The sequence below is a fragment of the Sciurus vulgaris genome (assembly GCF_902686455.1).
Source record: "Sciurus vulgaris genome assembly, chromosome: 15".
Lineage (NCBI taxonomy): Eukaryota > Metazoa > Chordata > Mammalia > Rodentia > Sciuridae > Sciurus > Sciurus vulgaris.
The window spans coordinates 80831761-80842266 of NC_136476.1; the positions used below are offsets into that span (position 1 = coordinate 80831761).

General features: G+C 52.3%; 2 protein-coding genes across 6 annotated transcripts; one reads left to right on the top strand and one right to left on the bottom strand.

Annotated features, from left to right (window-relative positions):
- Positions 1-444: 444 nt before the first annotated feature.
- Positions 445-4189, top strand: WDR38 (WD repeat domain 38). 5 transcript variants are annotated; one of them, XM_079113831.1, is made up of 9 exons: positions 453-697; positions 1155-1275; positions 2335-2451; positions 2564-2661; positions 2932-3012; positions 3097-3228; positions 3352-3501; positions 3823-3870; positions 3952-4189. In XM_079113831.1, exons 1-9 carry the CDS (start codon positions 635-637, stop codon positions 4024-4026), a joined length of 885 nt encoding a protein of 294 aa, XP_078969957.1. In that variant the 5' UTR covers positions 453-634; the 3' UTR covers positions 4027-4189. The 5 variants fall into 5 exon arrangements, with proteins under 5 accessions (XP_078969958.1, XP_078969955.1, XP_078969956.1 ...); XM_079113829.1 differs by having other exon boundaries at positions 446-697; positions 2564-2640; positions 3823-4189; XM_079113830.1 differs by having other exon boundaries at positions 446-697; positions 1155-1215; positions 3823-4189.
- Positions 4190-4327: 138 nt separating this feature from the next.
- On the bottom strand, positions 4328-8827 carry RPL35 (ribosomal protein L35). Its single transcript, XM_079113854.1, has 4 exons — positions 8636-8827; positions 8136-8272; positions 6792-6873; positions 4328-4509 (listed from the first exon to the last, which is right to left on the bottom strand). Exons 1-4 carry the CDS (start codon positions 8636-8638, stop codon positions 4360-4362), a joined length of 372 nt encoding a protein of 123 aa, XP_078969980.1. The 5' UTR covers positions 8639-8827; the 3' UTR covers positions 4328-4359.
- Positions 8828-10506: the final 1679 nt, after the last annotated feature.

Sequence of the window (10506 nt, forward strand, 5' to 3'; positions counted from 1 at the left end):
AGGTGGTGATGGTTACTGTCCCCAGCCCTCTCCTGATCTTTCTGTCTTTGTACCAGTCACTCCTGGACAAAAGGTTCTTGGCTCCAGAACCTGTCCTCTTGGGCACCAACTGTGCTTGGTTCAGCCTTGGGGTCCTGCCAGAAGGGGCTGATCTTCCCCGGTATGTAGATGGGAAATAGGCTCATTGCTAGCCCAAGTCCTGTTAAAGAGATTGCAGGGCGCTTCTCAAACTGCACAACATCGAACACCCGCTCAGAGCCTGCGGGAGGGCTGGGCCTGGCCAGTGTGCAGGTCTGGCGCGCCCTCTAGCGGTCTCTCTGAGCAGTCTTGTCTCGCGTTCAGAGCAGCCCAATGCACGGGAGGCAAAGGCCTGCGCGGGAAGTACCTCCTCCCAGCCGCCAGCGGTTCTGCCAGCTGCAGCCGCACCTTCCCCGAGTTGAGAGCTCTTTCCCTGTTTGAGACTCCCTGTGGCTTCCCTAAGACCCTACCGCGGCTGCGCGCCCCGCCCTTATTACCATGGAGACCTCTTGTACACAGTTTTCCTTTTCCCTCCTGAAGTCCTAAGTGCGGTCCTGCGGGCGGGACCAGCGCCGGCCTAGGAGGGAGTCCTCCAAGGTCCGACGGTCGGGGACTCATGAACAGCAGGGCTCCACTTTTCGTGGGGAAAGTGAAATTCTTTGGCCGGCATCGCGGGGAGGTGAGGCCCAGCGGGCTTTTCGCAGGCTTTAGGATCCTGGCTTGGGAGTCAAGTCCCTTGGTTCTGTGTAATGGGGGTTCAGGGTGTTCCAAGGGCTTCAGCTCCAGAATGGGCCCTAGGTTCTAGGCTCTGGTTCCAGAGAGGGCTTGAAACTCCTGCTGGCTCCAGTGTTCTTGGGCTTTGACTCTAAAATGAACTCAGCGATTCTGAACGTGCAATTCTCAGCTCCTCCCTGTAATGGGCTCTTGCCTCTGCGGTTCTAAGGAAGGCTCCAGCTCCGGCTTCCGGCTCAGGCTACACGGTTCTGAGCTCTGGTTTTAGAGTGAGGGCTGAAGTCCAAACCACCACTGCGGGTCCCTGGGCAGTGCTTAGGGCGGCCCAGGGGGATGGGATCAGAAGTTAACGAGCAGGTGTCTCCCGCCCCAGAAATGGGACCACGTCTGTGCTCTAATTTCAGGTCAACTGCTCTGCCTTCTCTCCTGATGGCCAGACGCTGCTCACAGCCTCTGATGACGGCTGTGTGTATGGTTGGGAGACTAAGAGTGGGCAGCTGCTGTGGAGGCTGGGTGGCCACTCAGGTGGGGTTCTGCAGTCTGGCTGGGGGACAGAGGCCCATAGGTCTGTGCTGGCGTTCTGCAGAGTCTAACTTAGTGATCTCCAACCCTGGGCATTGGAGCAAGTCAGCCTGGGCAGAGCTGGAGCAGCTGGGCCAGGAGATAGACTTCTTGATAGCTGGGGCTTCCCACTCATAGACCTGAACACAGATATTACTTTTTTTTTTTTTTATTACTTTTACCCCCCAGTACTGGGAATTGTACCCAGGGTCACTTGACCACTTAGCTACATTCCCAGTCGTTTTTATTTTTTTGAAACAGGGTCTAGCTAAGTTATTGAGGCTGGCTTTGAACTTGCAATTCTCCCTTAGCCTCCCAAGTAGCTGGGATTACAGGTGTGCACCACCACGCCTGACACTTATTAATCATTTTAAAAGGTAGAGTTCAGAGGTCTTAAGTCACATTATGAAACTAATTTCTAGAATTCTTTTCATTTTGCAAAACAAACTGTACAACTCATCTCCCCACCCACAACCACTGTTCTACTTTCTATATGAATTTGGCTTCTCTAGGTATCAGTGGCGTTTGTCTTTTTGACTGGCTTCACTTAGCGTGTCCTCTAGGGTCATCCAAAGTGTACCTAGCACTTTTGGACTGTGATCTGGGTTGTCATGTCACCTGACCCAGTTCCTCCCCCTATAGAATGGGTATAAGTTGCTACCCTACAAGATCAGATGATGCAAAAAGACTAGCACCCAGTAAGGACCCAGTAGATTTAACTATCAGGGAGACAAGGAAAACAACACCAGGCAATTACAGAGCAGACTGATTAACAAAATCACTGGGGGAGGCCCAGGCTGGGGAGCTGAAAGGCAGTCTGGGAGTTTCAGGGAGGAGGTGCCTGCAATGAGTACTGATTTTCCAGATGAACAAACTGGGGTCAGGTGTTCCAGGCAGAGCCTTGGCCAGGCCCAGGTTGGAAGCCCAAGCATTTCCAAGTGACTGGAGTTTGGGTGAGGGGTGAGAGGCCACTGGGGCAGTGAGCAGGGGGTAGAGGGCAGCGCCCTATGCTCCCTGCCCCAGGCCCTGTGAAGTTCTGCCGCTTCTCTCCGGATGGCTGCCTCTTTGCCAGCTCTTCCTGTGACCGCACCATCCGCCTGTGGGACCTATCAAGAGCCAAGTGTCTGCGGGTGCTCAAGGGTGAGCAGGAGTGGGCCTGGGTTCCATGTGGCCAGGCCTGGGTCCCCTTGCAGGTCTTACTGTGTCCTGTGTCACTTCCCCTCCTTCTCTGCCCCTGGGCTGGTGCCTGCAGGTCACCAGCGGAGTGTGGAGACTCTCAGCTTCAGCCCTGACTCAAGACAGCTGGCATCAGGTGGCTGGGATAAGCAGGTGATGCTCTGGGAGGTGCAGGTACGTGGAGGGGCAGGGGGAATGGCCAGACCTGGGTCAGAAGGGACATGTACCTGCCACACCTCTTGTTCTGCTGGTTGCAGCCTCCCCTGGCCTCCCTTTACAGACCCCATCAGCTTTTGAGCCTCAAGGCCTTGGCAGGCGGTCCCCCATGTCCGGCCTGCTGCCTGGACCCAGGGTGGTTCCCCAGGGGGTGCTGTTATTACATTACCCAAGCTGCCACGCAGGGAGGGCCTAGGTCTGCCCTCGGCCTCTCAGCTCTCTCCTCAGTCAGGCCACAAGCTGCGCCACTTGGAGGGGCACCATGACTCTATTCAGAGCAGCGATTTCTCCCCCAGCGAAAACAGCCTGGTGAGCCTCACCTCTGCTGTCCCCCTGCCTCAGTGGCCCCAAGAGGGGAGGTTGGGCTACTCTTGTCATGGTCACTGCTTACAGGCCACAGGTTCCTGGGACTCCACTGTGCGCATCTGGGACCTGCGGGTCGGGACCCCAGTTGTATTCCACCAGGAACTGGAGGGCCACAGTGGCAACATCAGCTGCCTGTGCTACTCACCATCTGGCCTCCTGGTAAGCTGGGCTGCCCTGGGTGACAGGTTAGCACTTGGCTGGATGTTAGACCCTTATAAAGGGCCATCTGGCAGCCCAGTGAGCATGCTGGCCCCATGCCCACTGGCTCAGAGCTCTCTCTAGGCATCTGGCTCCTGGGACAAGAACATCCACATCTGGAATCCTAACATCAGCAGCCTGATTGTTCAGCTCAAGGGCCACGTCACCTGGGTGAACAGCATAGCTTTCTCCCCGGATGAGGGGCAGCTGGCCAGCGCTAGCTACTCGGGCACGGTAACCCACCCAGCCCAACCCAGCTGCTCCCAACTCCTAGCGCATATGCCCCACTTCCCAGAGTCTTCAGTACCCCATTTCCAGAAATGTCCACATGTCCATTTGCCCTACCTAATCACCAGCACTAAGGTCTGAGCCAGACTAGACTGCAGTGGTCATTTCTATGACCTTGACAGTTTCAAGCATGACATGATGTAGGCAGTACCCTGCAGATACTGAGCTTCAGATCAAGATGGTACCTGGGACTCACTGGGAAGCTGCTTCAAAAAAATGCCACAGTAACCTAGTGAGGCTCCTGCTTCCTGATTCTTCTATTTCCAGATCAAAGTCTGGGACTACAAAACAGGAAAGTGCCTTGAGACCTTGAAGGTAAGACCTGTAGCTGCAGGCCCCAGTGAGGGGTCCAGAAAGGACTTCAGGACCTGGAGCCTGGTGCTGTGCTTCTGGCAGGGAGTTCTGGATGTGGCCCACACCTGTGCCTACACCCCACAAGGCAGACTCTTGGTGTCTGGAGCTGCTGTTTAGGCAAGAAGCCAAGTCCAGTGCTTGTTCAAGTCACCCAAGACCCCTTGAATGTCACATCATTGTTGATGGCTCTCATATTCCAACCCTCCCACTGAAGGTAGACAGCATAGGCCTAAAGTAACTAAGAGTGCTGATCAGACCCTGCAGCCAGGACTGCCAGCACCACCAAGGCCACTGACTTCCACAGGTGGCAGGATACCACCAGACACCTGGCACTGCAGTCAGGGCCAGGCCAGCCCCAGCCCCAAACCACCTATCCAGTCTGGTCTGTGGAAATAGCACCAAGCACAAAGCAACAAAAGCCAGTTTTCTTGTTTTATTGTGCCGTGACACTCAGGCTTTGACCGCGTACTTGCGCAGAGGGTACAGCCGCTCTTTCCGCTGCTGCTTCTTTGTCTTTAGGTTCTCCTCGTGCTTGTTGAGCCGGCGGCGCATAGCTCGTGTCTTCTTGGGCCGCAGGTCCAGGGGCTTGTACTTCTTGCCCTGGGACACAGACAGCAAGGTCAACCGGAGCACAGCACTTTAGGGGCAACAGCAGAATGAAGGAAGACCTGAGGCATCAGAATGGGTCTGGGAGAGGCCACTGGGAAGATGCTGGAGGTGGGAGGGCGCTATGGGGACAGACAGGAACGTTGGCTTCCACCGTGGGGTTGTAGGCTGTTCACTCAGTACGAGTCTGCTAATGTGGGACTGAAGGCCAGCAGGTCACATGCTCACTCACAGCCCAAACTGAAGGCTGGTGGGGCTGTCCTCATTTTATATAAGGCTGTCAGTGACAAGGTTCCCATGTAATAGAGCCTCAGAGGAAGGTTTGGCCAAGATCTACCAACATAAGAGGCAAGCGCTGCCCCACCACTGCCCAGAGCTAAAAATGGCCAGCATGCTCACCCTTGGCTCCCATTCCTCCCCAGCCAAGGGTCCCAAACTAAGATGGTTCACTGGTTTCTTCTTTGTTTAGCAACTGCCCTGAGGACAAGGCCCAGTGTGAGCATAGCAAGGACTCAGAACTGGTCTCTGCTCAAGGATCTCTTATCCCAGTAGCAAAGACTGAACAGACAATAAGGCCTGCAGAGGAGGAGGAGGAGGCAGAAGTTTCAGGAAGGCTTTTTATAAAAGCAGCAATAGCCTCAAAGGTTAGCACGATGGCCATCAGTTGAAAGGGCAGGAAGCAGAACACATACAAAAGCCCTCAATGTCCCTCCCTGAGGGACCAGCCAGCCCATGGCAGGACTGGGCAGAGAACCAGAGAGAAGCTCTGGAGGGGACTTGAAGGCAGGGAAATCTTGTCCACCACTTCCTGCTCATCTGCTGGTACTGGTGTGGCACTTGTTCATCTCAAGCATATTACCTCCCCCCAGCTCTGTTGTACAACACAGCAGCCACTAGCTACGTATGGTTGTTTACAAGACACAGCTTTTCAGTAACCATGAACACGAGAGGCCAGGGGTTTACTGTGTGGCATGGAAACATCATCATCACAGCGTTCCACTGTGTAGCCCTCACCCCAGCCTTCCTGGACGGAGTGGTGGAGCTGAGCATCCTCAATGGATGGAGAGTTACGAGAGCAATTCCTCCCGGCCCCTGATGAAAACTTCAGACTCACTCCTAAGAATAAAAATGTCCCCTCACACAAATGTGCACACACCCTGTCAGGAGGGTGATTGCCCCCTGCATACCAGTGTCTTCTGGGAAGCTGGCCCAGTCACACCATACTATGCTTGCTTTTTGGTGTGCCAAACCCCAACACTAACCTTGGTATTGATGTGAAGCCACTAGGTACGTTAATTAACCTCCCACCAGATGATTTCAATTAAGGGAGATTATCCAGTATAATCTGGGCAGCTGATCCAGTCAGTCAAAAGCCTTTAAAAAAGCAGGACTGAGGTGCCTTCCAAGAAATCCCACCAGGAACAGCAGCTTCCAGTGGTCATGTGAACCAATTCCAGACAGTAAATCAAATGTGTGAATTTAAGAGCCCCACGGCTTCTGCTGGAACCCAGATAATGCTACTTTTAAAGATAAGGCCACAAAAATGGTTGTTAACTTTGAGGCCAAGGGGCTGGCCACCTCTGGAAATCTGAGGAGCACTCACACAGTCCTCTCTAAAACATAGTTTAGAAGCTAGGCCTGCCATTTCGCTGTCGGTGACCCTGGGCAACTTGACCTCTCTAAACCTTGGGGTTTGGCAAGTAAGAATGGCAGGTGCCCGAAAACAACTAACATAAGCCCTAGAACTCCCTGCCCGGAGGCAGAGTTCAGTGGCACAGAATTTGCCTAACATGTCCAAGGCCCTGGGCTCTATCCTCAGTACTGCAAAAAAAAAAAAAAAAAAAACCCTGCCAGGCAAGGTGGCTCATGCCTGTAACTTGGGGAGACTCAGGAGGCGGGACAGGGGGAGACAAACACAAAAAAACCTAACCTCTGTCCTGAAAACTGCTGAAGTTGTCTTCAGCAAGAACCCCTACCTCCCACACCACTCTTTTCTTGACATCTGCAGTTGTGCTGGTAAGAAGATAAACCATAGCTGTGTGTACAGCTACTGGGGAGGCTAAGGCAGGAGAATCATGAGTTTAAGGCCAGCCTGGACAGCACAGATCCCATTTCACACACACACAAAAGGTGAACCCAGACATAAACTGGGAGGCTCTGGAAAGCCCAAATATTCTCAGCCCCATAAACCTTAAAAGAACCTCTTCACAAAGCCCCCTGGCCAGTGGAGGACTGGAACACTGCTTTCTGCTGCCAAGTCCTGAGGTCCCTCTCACCTTGTAGAATTTCCTGAGGTTTTCTTTCTGAGTCTGGTTAATGACGGTAAGAACACGGGCGATGGATTTGCGGACAACTCGGCTACAAAAGAGAAACATCAATGAAGGTGGGTATGACATATAATACCCCTCAAGCATCTTGTTCAGTGCTAACAGTGTCATTGAGGGCACGGATAAAAAGGGATTCTGGATGTGAGAATGTATAGGGCTATGGAACAGAGTAAAAGGCTAGTAAGTTCAGTGCCTTTTTATTTTTTGGTGGTGGGGATTGAACCCAGGGCCTTGTGCATACAGGCAAACACTCGACCAATTGAGCTATATCCCCAGCCCCAAGTTCAGTGTTTCTGAGCTGGGAAATGTCGGCTGAGGCAAGACCCAAGGCAGCTTAATGAAGAGGTGAGGAGGATCAGACGACTTTCAATCCCAGGCCAAAAATTTATGAAGGTTATGAAAACCTAATCCCCAATATGAATTAGCTGAGGGGAGAGGGAATCATGCAGTAAGTCAGGTAACCAGCATGACTTAAGGTCACTTGGGCATGTGACATTCGGGAAGTAAATGCAAAGGGGATGGGGGCAGATCTAGGAGCAGGCTGGGGTGAACATGGTCTTGTGGCCGATTTGCTTGTAACCAAGCCCTGAAACTCAGGAAACCGAGGCAGGAGGATTACAAGTTCCAGGCAGGCCTCAAAATGAAAATTTAAAAACGGCTGGGAATATATCTTGGGGACTAGATAGCACCAGAGTTCAATACCCAGTATAGCAAAAACAAACATGGTCTCCAGTACTCAGCACACAACTATGCTTCTGTGTTCCTCAACTCAATCGCCCCAATCCCACCTGCCCAAGCAGAACTTTAGGAATAGAGGGGGTGGTATATTTCAAAAAGGAAGAAACCTTTGCAAGGGGAGCCGAATTACCCACCAGATGCAAAAATGCAATTTTCACCCAGGAAAATGACTCTAAACCCTGGTTCCGTTCACAAGTCTCCCTAATCCCTACCAAGGTTAACCAAGTAAGTTACAATTCAAGTAAAAATCCGAGGCAAGGGTAAAAAAAAAAAAAATGAAGTGCTGATGAGAGGTGGAAGGAGAGATTTCAGTTAGGCTTTGGGGCAACATTAAGGTAACAGACCTTCAGGGACACTAATTCTTTCCCCAGCTACAAAAGCTGACCAAGGGCGCTCCAGACAAAAGGCCCACAGGATCAAAAGTAGTTAAGAGTAAACGCACAGCAGATCTCCCCGGCGCCCCAATGATGCCCCTAAACCGGGCAGTTCCTGAAGCTAACTTCCACTCCACAAATACCCTCAATGCGCATGTGCACCACAACGCCTGGTTCTTACATCTTAGAGAGCTTAGACGCCGCACCGCCTGTCACTTTGGCGACGCGTAGTTGGGACAGCTCTACTTTCAGGTCGTCCAGCTGTTTCAGCAATTCCTCTTTCTTCTTGCCGCGAAGGTCCCGAGCCTTAATCTTGGCCTGCGTGTGGGAAAGATCTGGGTCAGACACCCCACGGGCAGTCTCGCCTCCGCCACGGGCAGCCAGGATTAGCATCCATCCCCCAGGCTGCGACTAGGGCAGGGTACCCGAGGCCAGGAGAGCTACCAGGCTGGGCCGCCAGCACATCGTGCAGAAGGAAACACGCAGGGACCTGCCGCGCGCGCCATCTCCCGGGTCGAGCCAGGCAGAGAAGATCGGAGCCGGGCTGCGGCGGCGTGCCGTCCTGCGCGGGGGCCCCCTAACCCCCACCGGTAGATGAGATGCCGGTGCTCAGCCCGCGCCCCCAATCCTAGCCCCGGCAGTCCACAGCGACCAGATGGCGCCAGATTCTCTCGCTCTCACCATAGCTGCAGGATCCGCCGTTACCGGAGCCGAGGGAAAGAGGAAGAGGCGGAGCTGACCCCTGCAACTACTGCCGGGTGGCGGCGGGCGCGGCCAATGGCGCGGGGGCCAGGACTCCCTGGCCCCGCCCCTTCCTACCGGTGCGCCAGGGTACGTCCGGTCCCGCCCCGTCCGCAGAGCCCGCGCCGCATCGCAGGTGCGTTTCTCTTATCCCGCGTCGGAGTTATGTAGGTTGGCACGTGACCCTGAGCGGCAGAGTTGGGGAAATTGAGGCCTGGGATGGGCTGCAACTGACCACAGATGGCATAGTAGTAAGGACTTGAACTCGTCCACTTGTTTATTTGTTCATTCGTTCAGGAAACCTTGTAGATCTCCCATTCTGGTGCTCAGCTAGCTGCTGGGGTCTGAAAGGTCAGGGTTTTCAAAGGTGAATTAACTCAACCACTGTCTTGGAGGAATTTATGGTACAGGTGGATGGGAGGGACGGAGTCAGACATCTGTCATCCAACTCTATAAACGTTCTGGCGGAGGCAGTGTGTGGCAGTGGAAATAGCATCCACAGACTTTTTTTAGTGAACCCGACCGGGTTTCAAATTCTTGCTGTGTTGCCAGGTACTAGTTGAAACTCTTGGCAAATCCCTTCTCCCTCTCGAGTTTGTTTTCTCATCTGTGAAATGTAGTGTTTACGAGGATTAGAGAAGATACTTGTAAAGCTCTCAGCACAAGACCTTATGCATAATAATCACTGGTATTAATGTTCCCAGTGGAACGAACATTTTAGTTGGACCCTGAAAATTGAACAGGAATTCACAAAGCAGGGAAGGGTTTTAAGCTTTTTAACTGGGCAGTTCCATTGCTGCCCCAATCAGCAGTCATTAATCAGTACTCTGGTGTCACTCCATTGCCATTAATAAAGATAGGCCACCTCTTAGAGTTCTAGTAAAGCCCCTTGTTAGTCGAGCATTGTGGCACTTGTAATCCCAGTGGCTAGTGAGGCTGAGGCAAGAGGATTGCAAGTTCCAGGCCAGACTCAGCAACTTAGCAAGGCCCTAAACATTTTAGTGAGACCCTGTCTCAAAACAAAAAAGGGCTGGGGATGTAGCTCAGTGGTAAAGTGCTTATGGGTTCAATCTCCAGTACCCCTCCCCAACCCTCTAAAAGAAACCTCTTGTTGCTCTCAGGTGTCACTTAATCCTGGGAGCCGCCTTCTACCCTATTATGGGTAGCAACCTCTCCTTGTATCTCAGGCTCTTTGTACAATCCTCCTTGGACCTAAATATAGTTAAATGATGTGCTTATGTATCTATGTTCAGAGCCAACCTGGAGGTTCCTTGGGGGCAGAACCACTTGATTCAGTTTTTATGGTCTTTAGACCCATCGCATTAATGTTTTTCACATGAATGAATTAATGAGCCTTGCCAGAGACCACAGTGAGACAGGCTTCCAAGAGATGGAAGGATATGGGGAAAAGGATAGACTGAGGGCAATCTTTAGCATGGATTAGATTGAGATGGAAGTCTAAAGGTGTACCAGGGCTTTGCTGTCATAGTTCTGTTACAGTTAATGCTTGTTTAATCTGTTGAATGTGAAGTCATATGTGACTCCCTTGTTTCTTACATGCTACCAGCAAGTCTTGTTTACTCAACCTTCCAAATATACCTGATTTGTTTCTATCACCCTTTTTGGTGCCTGCCTAGCCTGAGCTATCACTGCCTATCACCTGGACCATTGGTGCAACCTCCTAAATCAACTTCTGCTTTGACTTTCTCTCAGATGTGTTCCTAATTCAGCTGCTACAAAATCCCTTGTCAACTAAATCAGAAGTCAGATCGTGCCACAGATATGCTCAGAGTTCCCAGTATTGTCCCATC